Genomic DNA, 13,212 nt, shown 5'->3' on the forward strand with positions numbered 1-13,212 from the left:
AAGTCAAACAGTTCTAAGTTGAATCCTCAAAATGCAACTTGAGACAGAGCCCAAGGGTCCTTCAATGACCTCTCAAGGATTATTCAGGATTTTGATGACTCGTGTTGATGCTCTTTATAGTCAGGTCTTACCCAGGATGAGGTTCTTGACCAGTTTGAGCTCATCCTCCTTGTTGTACTCCAGCATCCCTTGGAAATCTTTCTCCCTGCGGGGAATGTTGACAGGATGAATCGGCTCGTCCACCACCTGTCCCGGAGACGTCTGTCCCTCGGTTTGACCCGCTGTGAAATAAGATAAGATAAGATAAAGCTTTATTGTCTCCCTTAAAGAAATTTGTCTTGGGCATCGAGATAATACACATAAAACATGCAGGTCAATCAGTCATTGATACAGAACAGAGATCACATGGCAAAGAAACAAACAAGAAACAAACAGGTACAGCACTTTCCCTACTGCACCTACGCATAGTGTCCGTCAAATTGCACATATCCCTATTGTGTCCATACCCATTTACCCATAATGCACTTCCCTTATTTAACCTTCTCGATTGCACAAACTACACTGTAAACATTGCCCCTCCCAACAACTCCTAACAGCATAATCACAATGGTTTCTGACTGTTCAGCAGCTTGATGACAGCGGAACAAAGGAAAACTTATACCTGTTCAATCTACAGTTTGGTAATCTATACCTTCTGCCCTCAAACTCTCTATACAGGATGTGTTTGGGGTCGCATGTGATTTGACGGCCTTGCTTTCTCACCATCTCCTCAAATATCTCCGGAAGAGAGGATGGTGGAAGCACGCCAATTATACACATTATACATCAGGCTATATGTTGTAGCGTTATGATCAAACATACAGACTCTTAATCCTCTGCTCCCTTACCTCCCATCTCTCCGATCCTCTTGGAGTAAACCTTCAGCTGCTTCTTCAGCTTGCGGATGGTTCGGTCCTGTTTCTCCAGCTGCTCCATTAGATCCTGAAGGTTGGGAGTGATAGAAAAATAGAGAGTAGTGAGGACATGGGAAAGCTTCTGAATTCTAAGAGAGCTTCACGCTGTCGCCGCCCAGTGGTTAAAAACATACACTTTTGTAAATCAGCTGCAGGCTTTGCATCAGCCAAAGTCTTCGAAGCAGACAAACAAACAAACAAACAAACAAACAAACAAACAGAAAGAGCAGGGAAGGGAAGGTTGAATCAACGTAAGAGCTGCTGATTGTTTTGTTTTCAGAGGAAGCAACGTTTCAGGACTCGTGGCTGTTAGAAAACGGGAGAAAGGTGCAGAGCTGCTCCGCTGTGAGTTAGAAGACGCTCTGTGGAGAGTTAGAGCCGCTTCATTCAAAACACACAACATCCGTTAGTTCTGACACATGCAAACACACACGGATGCACGCACACACACACACACACACACACACACACACACACACACACACACACACGCGCGCACACACACACTCTACATACAACCATCCGTCGTAAAATCTTGACTCGAGCCTCTCTGGATGCTTCGGGGTCGTCAGCCAGGAGCTCCTGTCAGGTGACACCCAACACGCAGATGAGTGTGTGTGACGATGATTTTCAGTGGGAGACCCAGGTGGGAATGAAACCACCAACCCACGATACATGAACTGTAACTGTCATTCAGAAGAACTGTCGGTAGTTTGTCACTCTCCTTTTTATACTCATCACAATATAACTGCATTTCGCCAGAAAGCACTGAGTCTGTATGCGTATGTTGTTGTATGGAGATGTAGATTCTGGTTTAAAGGCACCAGAGTCATGTGTTACCAATCTTTACTTTTCCTTTCTGAAGATTGTGCTCTGGATGCAGAGCAGGAATAACGCAGCAATTCCCTTACAGCTGAAAGCAATATTTTGTATATACCAAATGTTGATATCTTATGCCATCTATATGAAGGGCTTTGGTAAACAGTCATTCTGCCTTTTTTTGCACACTAGCAAAGTCGTCCCCCAAAGTATTGTTGTGCTTGAGAAGAGAAAAGATGATACATTAACTTGCTAGCATTCAAGTCATTTTCTGAAATTAACTAAGAACAAACAAGCACCTCTTTCTGCGTCTTTGCTGCAATTGGAAGGCAATCATATGTGTAACAGATTTAAAGGCTTCATCTTTGAGGTCGTGGTGTGACATTTTGGGAGAGACAATTCTCTAAACTGATTGTCAACGAGCAAGCTAACATACATACTTCCCAAAATGTCAACTTTAGACTCTTGACAATTGAGCAATACCAACTATCGGAAAGTAGGGAAAAGTATACTGAAAGTGCAGTACAGGTTAGAGCAGGGGTGTCCAAACTTTTTCCACCGAGGGCCACACACAGACAAATATACGAAGGGCTGGGCCAGTCTGGGAGGAGAGGTTTATTGCCTCGTAAGTTAAGTTGGAAGTTGGAAAAGTCAATCCAATGTAGGTAAATTATTCTTGATACTTGAAAATGCTTAAAGAAATCTCATTCCTTAAAACAGAAGCTTCAGATTGCTTATCATAAGAGGAAATATGAAGGGTATATTTCAAGGTTGTTTTGTACATTTGAACATATTTAAGAAGTAAGACAAGCAGAAGTTTATTATACTTAAGTCATTATACTTTTTTTATTTGCTGAGTGAGGGCCGATTCAAAATGGTCCGCGGGCCGCATTTGGGCCCCTGGGACGTAGTTTGGACACCCCTGGGTTAGAGTTACCGCTGTTCCTCTGTGTGTGTGTGTGTGTGTGTGTGTGTGTGTGTGTGTGTGTGTGTGTGTGTGTGTGTGTGTGTGTGTGTGTTCAGCGTACCAGGTTCTCGTTGGTGAGGCGGGTGATCTCGTGCTGCAGGCTGGCCTCGATGCGGGCCTCTGGAGGCAGCTGCAGGTTCTGGGCTAAGAGCTGCTGCTGGCGGTTGTTCTCCTCCTTCACGTTCTGCAGCTCGCCACGCAACGACTCCACCTCGTTATCGTAGCCTCGCCGCTGAGTCTGCAGCTGGTGCTCCAGTAACCTGAGGGGGGGTGAAGGAAGGAGGGTAGGGATGAGGGAAGAGAAAAGTGAGGAGGAAGATGGAGTGGGATAGGCGAAAGAGTGTGAGAGGGCACACATGGGAGAAAAGGGGAAAACAAATCAGCGTTATTGTGTGAATGAAACTTCATATGACAGTGAGAGAGGATTTCACCGCAGCATGGGGACGCAGGAGCATGCTGTGCAGACATCACCAGCAGCCCAGCTCTCTGAACACCTTTTCTTAAATATGCTGCCTCATTAAAGGGGCTGAATAGGACATTCAGAGGGGATTCCCTGCACACGGCTCTCCACATGAACAACATGCATCCAACGCCGATTCGTTTTGATTTACTCCTTAGAGAACACATTACTCCACTGCATCTTTACAACAAAAACAGTTTTTATAACTGCTTTTTTAACTTTATGAATGTCGTACATGGATCGTTTCTTGGACTCCTCCTTGGTATAAAAAAGTTTGAGAAACACTGCTCTAGGCCGACAATTTTTTGGAGCTGGAAGTGAACTGGATTCCGGAGCTAAGAGGCGGCGCCGCTGCGGTGTGAACAGGAAAAACCGGTACTTTTCAGCTCCAGCTCCGAGCCGGAGCTGAAAATGCATTGGTGTGAAAGGGGCATTAGTCACATCAAACCAAAACACAGGCATACGTCGCAAAACTGTTAAGTTGGACACCATTGAAAGTTGTGAGAGAAAACTCTGAACGGTTGATACGTCGCAAAACTGTTAAGTTGGACACCATTGAAAGTTGTGAGAGAAAACTCTGAACGGTTGATACAGCGAAAGAAAGAAGAAGTACATGAATGAAGAAACAACAGCAGCGCACATCCTTTCCTGTGAGAAGGCAAATGCTTCATGCTCAAATAAAAACACCTGATAGTTTCCTTTAAGCCCTGATTAACCAGCCACAGCTCTCCGTCCTCATTCAGCTTGTGGAGGTCTGGAGCGGCAGATCTGACCGACACAACACAAAGGAACATGAACAACACAATGACAACAAGACAGAAGCGGGATGGTTGGGTTGGGGAGAAGTGTGCAAAACAAGAATAAAATGTCTGCATGTGTGCATGTTCAAACACTGTCCAATTTGAAGTCATATTATCTGGAGTTTAAGCTGTACTGAATGTGACTGTAGAGAAAAATATGCATACAACTTGTTCAGACTGTGATATAAATAAATCTGTAATTTGAATAAAATCTAACAAAATAGATAGATATTCTGATAACCGTGGATTCAGGTTATTTTTCAAATGCAGTAATTTCTACTAATGTCTGTTTTGAACAAATAATTTCACAAGCAAAGTGAGTAACATGTATTGTACACAGTATTGTAAAGACTGCCCAAAAACAGAGAATATGTCTGCTGTTAGCTAGCTATTGTGTGTGTACAATATCAAATATGCGTTTACTTTGCCATCTTACTGTACAATGTGCATATTTTCAAGACCAATGAGATGACATGCATTTAAAAACAAATACATGTTAACATGATGATTCCTTGCAGAAACATTTAAAATGAAATTCCTTTAAGGTGTGCTGCTTGGACAAACAAAGAGAAAAGTGGGCTTTCATGCAGGATGTATGCCAAACTCATTCCATAGAGCTGAGACAGGAGGCCTGCTATAACAGCATCCAACCCAACACTGCCTGAAAGTCAGTGAGTGAGGAAGTCAGGTTGAAATCTATGTGTTAGTAAAGGTTAAACTACAACTGAAGACTACATGGAACCCTTTGAAGCTCAGACCTTTCCATGCTGTCATGCTGCACATTTAGAAAACACTGCATTTAAACATGGTGTTCTGCAGCATCTCCGAAAACAGACCAGAAGCCCCTGAATACATCTTCATATCTTTGTTTTGAGGAAAACTGATTCTCTCTTCAGTTTGAGAGACTCATGCTTAATTAGGAGATCCCATGCAAAACGAAGAATCTTAAAATATGACTTCAAAGCACATGTGTTTAATAATAACTGTCTGTTAGAGCATAAGTCCGACCTGAACTGTAGCTAGAGCGGCTTCGTTATTCATCATGCGGTTAGCGCAGAAACAGCTACCCAAGCTTTCACCAGCACGAAGACGTAGAGTCATCTGTTTCAGCCTCAGTAAAACAGATCTTTTTCACTCTGGTTTTGCATCAGCGTGGCCATGCATGCTCTGTCCCATGATGCATAGGCCACGTCTGCTTTTTTTTTTTTACCTCAGCCTACTCAGGAGATCACTGACTTCCAACGGCTTACGCATGAACCTAGGAGATCTGCACAGGACAAGGCAGTGTTCACAAACACACACATTTATTTAATGTATATATCATGGTAATAACAGACACAACATTTGGATCAAAAATATATGATGGGATTTGGGTGAAGTGAATTCACACTTCCATTAAATAAATTACATTTTGTTTGCCATTTATTATCTTTCATGGTACTTGTGTCACTATACAAACATGTCACCTCCACCTGCCATGCTTTTGTGCAACTATAGGCATTACAATGGGTTGCAAACAGAGCCGGCCCGACCCATTAAGCGACATAAGCGGCCGCTTAGGGCCCCGCAGCCACTAAGGGGCCCCCTAGCAAATAAAATAAATCTCAGTACACCGTCGCCGTGATAAGTATATTTAATTATTAATTAATTGTGTTAATATGCCTAGATTGCCTACTCTCAAAGTACTCTCAATACATTAACCGTGCTTTACCTGAACCTCATCATGACACAAGAGAGCACGGCGGGATTGTAATTTACCTATCCTGTGAGCTGTGACAATGTTTAAAATAAACTGTCAGTTGGACTCAGAGTTTTTGAAGATGGACATAAGAAAACATTTTCTTAAAAAAGACGACAACAATTCTCAAGTGGTGGCTCACACAACAACCCCAGAGCCACCACTTGAGCCAGGTAAACAAGGTATGTAAATGTCAGTACATTTCCAAGTTATGCGAACATGTAAGCAAAGCATAAATTACAGCTACGTTGACGTTACTTTGAATCGCGGGGGTAAGCTTAACCGTTAGCAAGTAGCTATAGCTAGCCAGATATATTAAATAAACACTTTGTCATACAATTTAAATGTTGTGTTTTTTAGCGTTACCTGGTGATTTCAAAGAAAGCTCTCTGGGAAATGTTGACTTACTGTCAGTGTTCGACATGAAGCTAGAATCTACCTTACAGTACACAGTTGATCCTGAGTCCTGTCAGTTAAAGTGTTTCATAGTTAGCTTAGCTAAGCATCAACCTAGCACTGAAATATATGGATGTTATGTGACAGTATTTCTGAGAAAAAGTCAGCTGAAATGGTGGCATAGTTGCCACTGCTTTACGTGTCAACAGCATGTTTGAACGTATTTGCAGCAGTAAATGTGGCTGTTTGGCCACTGACGTTGCCATAACAACACCTGAATTTAAATGTGCAAGCTCTTTTTATGACAGATTTTTTTTCAAATTCTTCTGAATGATATTCCTATTGACAGCTAGTTTCTATGTGAACATTATGAGATGGACAGCCAGAGAGAATAAATGAAAAACAGTTATGAAATACTATATGACAAAACAAGAATACAGTTTAAGTGATTTGTAAAATATCCATAAAGAAAAATCTGTTTACAGTTCTGTTTCATATGGGTGTTGAGAGATGTATCCAAAGATCTCTTACATTTTGCTCTCAAAGTGCACCAGATTGATGCTTTTAACTCCAATATTTTAAAACAAATCTTCCCGGGGGAGCATGCCCTCGGACCCCCCTAGAGGAGGTTAGGTCCACAGTGTTTATATGCTTATTTATACAATTTGTGTGCTTATGCTAACATCATAAGACAAAAGTTGGTTCCGTGTTGTATGTAGTGAGAACGCGCTAGAGTGAGGGGGGCCCCCAAGCCAAAGCTCGCTTAGGGCCCCCAAAAGTCTAGGGCCGGCCCTGGTTGCAAATGTTCACAAAAGGTTGAGAACATTTCCAAATGTATGTGAATAAATTCTGGTTTCGTTCCACTACCTCATCGTGACTCTTAGTAGTTGGTTTCTTAAGATAAGCAGCAGATGGCGCAAATTTTCCAATGGGAAGATTTTTTTTACCATTGCAGTAGACGGGGCTGATGACGTAATTAAAAAAGCGGCAGTAGAAAAAGTATGTAGAATACCTGATTGAAAAATTACCTTTCTGTTTGTTTTGTGTATTAATGTGATGAAGGTTACATCAAATGTTAAGTGGAGCGTTGTGCTAATTTATCGTGATGATCCGTCTCTTCAGCAGAGCAGAAGCTACATCGAGGTTTCAGTCGAATGCTTCGTATATGTCAATATTTATTCGCTTACTCTTTTTACGAGACACTTTGTCATAGTTTGCTTTTAGCAATACACCAACTTCTTTCGCCCGAAAAAACACATTAAAAAAAACTTTTTGCCAAAGCACTGGTTCTTAGTATCATAATGGTTGAGGTATTGTGCGATCCTTTTGTTGATGAGGGGGAGTGATAATGTCTGTAATATGTTGATAATGATTGCACAATATGAAAATCGATAGCATCAAGAAATTGTATGTCCTTCTGGTGTCCAAAGAGGGCATGAATGATTAACCCTGATGTACAACAGGTGCCGTTATGTAAGCATCTCCATGTACGTCCTATTTATGTTATGTCTGTTAAAAAAAGAAAAATGTTTCTGCGTTTCCACTTCGTTTTTTTTAATGCTCAAACTGGAAAAATATATGGATGGAAATACACCTAATTATGAATGTATGGCTCTGGAGATTATGAGGAGTATTGTCTGTAACAAAGTACCTGTTGGTGTCTTTAAGTCCTACGTAGGCTTGCTTGATTTCATCAGAGTCCTTCAGCTTGGAAACATCCTCCGCATAGACTGAAGGCTCGGTCATGGTTTCCTACACAAAGATAAACAAAGGGGATACATTAGAAAAGGGAACACCACATTTAAAACAGTAACCAGGCTCAAACAACCTCTGGCAAAGGTGCATCATGAACCAGTGTCATTCAGATAGGTGTATGAATAAAGATAATGGAGTCATGATTAGTTCACAGTGCTGAGGGCTGTCAGCATGTGTGCTGCCGACTCCCTGCCAGCTGCACTACGGCTGCCGGCTACCACTGTCCTTTTACTCTGACAATCATCAGCCTCCAGATGAAATACTGACAAGGAATCAAGTGACGCCTCAGTGACAGCCGCCTATCTGCAGGGAGCTTCACAGCGGGGCGACTTCTACTAGTTTTCAACAGACATGAGGGGGGGTTTAAGGCCACTCATGATCATAATGTCTGGGTGGGGTTCATGTGATCGCCGTGTGACAGTTTGATGTAAAGACAAGGATCATTTGTTAGCATCAAAGACTCTGGGGACACGAATATCTATATCTGTGTAGCTGTACGAGGTGGGAATAAAACGGATTCATGTACAAAATGTGATTCTTATCTTCTGAGAATAAATGTGGAATTCACAAATTCCCAAGACATATTTTTAAAATGTTTTTTTATATTAGAACCTATGGCGTATGATGGACAGTTAATCCTACACAAAGTCGAATGTGTGTCAAGCTTTTTTTGAAGAATCACAGTTTTAAAGAAATGTGTAGCATACATTTTTGGAAATTGCCTAGTTTCTTAAAAATTATAATTAACAGATTATAAGAAAACCATGTAATTATGAAACACACAACATATTTTTTTAAATCTTAAACTTGTTGTACTCATTGAGAAACACAAAAAAAGTCATATTAAAAAGCACTTTTTGTGAAAGCCTGGCGTACATTTTGGCTTTTGCCTTTGTGTGTTTATATTACATCTGTTGACATAAAAAGACTTCATAATCCTTTTATTAATTATTCGGCTTTCGTGCCACATTATGCCACACTGACTTCATTAGCGCTGTTGAGATACTTTTGAGCAGCAGCAAGTGAAAAAGGGAATCTCTACTATTGAACAACCACCAGGAGAACAGCTGTTTAAAGTATGTAAGTGTATATTTTGAATTACTTAGAATTGTTCGTAGCAGTGGTGGTGTTAGAGCCGCACAGAGACTAACTAACATATATCAAATTAAAAGTTGGATCAGATCTTTAAACAAATGAGGTTTACATGCAAGAAGCAGTGACACAGTGACACAGAGCTAAACAGTCATGCAGGAGGCAGTTTTTTAACTGTACCTTCTCATCCTGTGGGGGAGCGTGGATGGAGGAGAGAAGGTTGAGACAGGAGTTAGATAAAAAGACGGTGCAGTGAAACAGAAAAACTACTTACAGTGAGAACATCGTCGTGATTTCATTTTTAGTTTGACCCTCTACATTTTGTTCAAAAGTCCAATAAGGTATACTCTATTAATCATTCGCCATGTTTTGCTTTAAAAGCTAGAAACGAAGCCTCAGATTTCATGCTTTTTTTAATACATGAACATGAGAAAAGTATTTATCACACATTACTTCAAAAATCTGAGATTAGGATCACTCGCCAAATGTAATTCTAGTGATCTCTTTTTTTTTATCTTGTGCTAACAAACAGAAGCAGACATGGGTGAAAACACAACATGCACATGTGAGGTGGTGGCTGCGAGCGAGCAGGGTGCCATCCTCCTTCATTTGGCTTCCTTTTGTGAAAGACAACAGCACCACGTAAAGAGGCCATATGTTTAATCTAAAGTGGCTATATACTCGGCTTTTCAGTATCCTTGGGTCTTTTCCACCTCAGTCGTGATATGGATGTACTTCCTGTATTTGCACCCTGAAAACAGTCACGGTCACACGTTGCTCTACCTTGTGGTGCATGGCCTCCTTCTGGCTGACCAGCTGTGAGCGCAGGATCAGCACCTCCTCCTTACGGACCTCCAGCTCCTCACAGGAGGAGTTCAGCTGCTCCAACACCACCTTGTAGGCTGGGGAGCCTGGGGCCCCGGCGCCTGGACCAGCTTTACCCAGCAGGCTTTGCCTAATCTCCACCAGGTCATGTTTCAGCTTCTTGTTCTCCGAATCCAGCTCCTGGCGCTGAGGAGTGAACAGACTCAGTGTCGGTGGGTCACAGTAACAAGTGCCAAATGAAGAAGGCAGGAATGACTCTAATAAGGACATGTCTGGCTCTCGGTCGGTGAGAGAAAAGGTGCTAATGTTTCCACTCTCTTCTCCTCTGGTAGCTTACCTTCAGTGACTCGTACTCCAGCTCTGCTCCGCGAGCCTTTTTAAACTCAACGTCATCCTGAAAAAGGAGCAAAACATGGCGATGAAGAGGGCTTTCGTACAGTGACAACGTTTGTAATACCTAATTCAGCTTCATTTAACGCAGCGCCAATTAAAAAACGGCCTGAATGAGGAAAAAGGTGGTTCGTTTTTTGTTTATATCTTCATCTAAATAATGAATGAACTAATGAATTAAGTGGTGGTGTTAGAGCTGCACAGAGAAAACAGACTAACTAACATGTATCAAATAAACAATGGGATCAGATCTTTAAACAAATGAGGTTTACATGCAGGTGACACAGAGCTAAACAGTCATGTTAAAATGATGTAAAAGAGAACACTTTTTGTACTTTCTATTTATGACATGCTTACTGTAGATATGTCTATTTGTATTACTTTTTCATCAGGACCCATGCAACTAAGTGTTAGAAATCCTTCAACATGGATTAGCACGCTAGAATGAGACTTTTAACTCGAGGTGTTGATCTGATATGCTTATATGATATATTTAGAGCCATGGGGGGGGGGGTCTGTACCCTGGCTCTAGCCCGCTGGAACTGGTCCTCTTTGTTTTCGAGCTCGTTGCGCAGAGACTGCTTCTCTTGCTCGAGCTCGGTGAGGCGCTTCTGCAGCTTCAGGGTCAGCGACGTGTCGATTCCCCGAGTCACATCCTGCACACACAGACATGTTAGGACAGAGCATGGGCACAATGAAAAGTATTGAAAGGGATATCACTGAAACAAAAGCCACTTTTATCAGCAGCAACGACCTCCTCTTATAAAATACAACCAAACTAAAAACAAACAGTCTTACTTCCGCAGCTCGGGAACCTTCCTCCAATTCGGCGTACTCCGAGTTGTATGTGTACTCTGATTCGTTGCTGCTGTGCGTGGAATCTTTTCTCCTGTGACCAGGCTTGGAGGCGTTCTGCAGATTAGACAAAAAAACAAGCTTTCTAATTTAGAAAACATCACATTTTGAACAAGAGATAATAAGAATGGGAAATAGAATAGGGATTTAATGTGATATGACTTCAGACAGCTGGTGCAGCTAAGTGCAGAATATTACCAATGTTATGTTCTGCTGTTCTAATGCCAATCTAATGTAGAAAAATATTCACCAATGGATCAAAAAAATATTGTTGTCTCAGTGTTTTTAGCTTTTTACGAAGTTGAGTGACACGGACATAATGTCATAAAGGTGTCTCGTTATATGGACTGTGTGTCTCTCACCGAGGAAGCCATCGCCTCCTTCAGGTCGTCGTATTTCTCCTCCATAAGCAGGTGCTCCCTCAGTAGATTCTGGTAACGAGACCGCTCCTCATTCAGATCCGTCTCGAGCTGCTGGGTCTCCTGTACGATCGCGTGAGCCATTTTGTCTGAGGGAGAAAACATTAAGGAGAAGCAGATACAAAAGAATAAGCATGCTGTATGGTTTAAGAGACAACTACATGTCTCTGGATGACTGGGTGGAGGATTCATGCGGGGATGTTTACACACCCGTCATCTGCTGACTCTGTTCCTGAATCATCCGGTTCAGGTCGTTGTTGTCCTTCGTCAGGGTGCCGTTCTGCTTCTTCAGCTCCGAGACCATCTACACACACGCACGGAGAGAACCCAACAATCCTTAATCAAATCTATAGATCAAGGTGAGTGTCATCATCTTGAACATAAACATATCTCTATAATCCAAGATAAGTCCAAGAAGTAAATGTCCATTTATTTAGCAGATCTGTAATCTAACACTCCACCAGCAACTCTCAAAAGTGATGCAAAGAAATACTACACAGTCCTCACACAGACACACACACAGTGCAGTGACACTATCTCCAGTGCTCACCTGCCCCAGAGCAACTTGGCCCACCATGGGCCCATTTCCCCCTGGTTCGCTTTGCCTCTTTTCCCTCTTGTACAAATATGCGTATTTATGTAAAAGATTCCAAGAAACGATGGGAAATTGTTCTTGTTGGGAGAAATGTCTATTGAACTTAGTTTGAAACTATAAAAAGGACAGCTATATCTTAGGAGAGAAACAAGAGGAGGGTTTTAACGGGATAGTTTGATCTTAATAAATGTGAACTATGCCTTTAAGTAGAGTTAATAAACACATCTTTGGGGAACATCTAAAATGAGTTCTGGATATGTAAATCTGCTATTGTACGGAAAACATGTACCACTACACTGCAGAGGGAAGTGGAGGACCAGGACATCTACAGGTGACTCGACAGATGGATCAGCTCTTACCTTCTCCATCTCCCCCCTGTAGGTTTTGGCCCAGTCCTCTATGGTCTTCTTCTCTTTCCGAGTGGTAGTCAGCTCCTTCTTCAGCTTCTCCAGCTCCTCCTGCAGCGAGCTCAGCCGGATGCCTTTGCTTTTGGCGTCTTCCTCCACCCCGCGCAGCCGGCTCACCTCTGCACGCAGCTTCTCGCTCTCCGCTGTGTAGGAAGTCTCCATACTCACCAGCCTGTCTTTGACCACCTTATGGTTCTCTTTCTTGAGGTCGAAGACAGATCACAAAACAGAAAAGTGAAACACACAAAAGAGGAAAAATGTATCAATACGAGGCCTCAAACACTTCATCTCACCTGCTCGTCGATTTTCCTCTGCAGCTGCATGATCTTGTTCTCCATGCCCTTGTTGAGCTTCTTGAAGTGCTCCACTGAGCGAGCCTCGATCTTCAGCTTCTTCAGCTGGCGCCGGGCCTTCATCCTGCGGAAACAGCACTGCAGGTAGACGATGGACTCCAGGCAGCGCTTGTACCAGCAGCGAGCCAACCAGCCGCGCACTCGCTTCTGGATGATCACCACCTTTTGCTCCCGCAGCAACTACAGACACACAGGGAAAGTTAAGGGGAAGCAGAGGGAGGATAAGAGCACATGGATATATTTTGCACAGTCCAATATATTCAGATTTTCCTATAAGCTAAAGATTTCTTATTTGTAATATTCCTGCTCATGTTAGGTGTGTTTCTCTCTGTTAAAAACAGATTGGGGGTGAACTGCACCATAAGCATCACAAAGGTTTTATTGACTT

The 13,212-nt window shown here is 42.3% G+C and overlaps 1 protein-coding gene across 1 annotated transcript in view; it reads right to left on the reverse strand.

The window, feature by feature from the left end:
* The window catches only part of myo5aa (myosin VAa), a 70,611-nt gene that overhangs the window by 4,038 nt on the left and 53,361 nt on the right, over positions 1–13,212 (reverse strand). Inside the window, exons 22-36 of the mRNA XM_071202717.1 lie at positions 12,765–13,004; positions 12,424–12,672; positions 11,680–11,773; positions 11,413–11,558; positions 10,994–11,107; positions 10,717–10,851; positions 10,143–10,199; positions 9,764–9,991; positions 7,785–7,885; positions 5,210–5,266; positions 3,887–3,967; positions 2,801–2,999; positions 1,470–1,535; positions 888–981; positions 132–281 (exon numbers count right to left, since the gene is read on the reverse strand). Coding sequence (XP_071058818.1) covers positions 132–281; positions 888–981; positions 1,470–1,535; positions 2,801–2,999; positions 3,887–3,967; positions 5,210–5,266; positions 7,785–7,885; positions 9,764–9,991; positions 10,143–10,199; positions 10,717–10,851; positions 10,994–11,107; positions 11,413–11,558; positions 11,680–11,773; positions 12,424–12,672; positions 12,765–13,004 — 2,011 coding nt within the window. The remainder of the gene's footprint in view (positions 1–131; positions 282–887; positions 982–1,469; positions 1,536–2,800; positions 3,000–3,886; positions 3,968–5,209; positions 5,267–7,784; positions 7,886–9,763; positions 9,992–10,142; positions 10,200–10,716; positions 10,852–10,993; positions 11,108–11,412; positions 11,559–11,679; positions 11,774–12,423; positions 12,673–12,764; positions 13,005–13,212) is intronic.

Source organism: Pseudochaenichthys georgianus, chromosome 3 (genome assembly GCF_902827115.2).
Source record: "Pseudochaenichthys georgianus chromosome 3, fPseGeo1.2, whole genome shotgun sequence".
Taxonomy (NCBI): Eukaryota; Metazoa; Chordata; class Actinopteri; order Perciformes; family Channichthyidae; genus Pseudochaenichthys; species Pseudochaenichthys georgianus.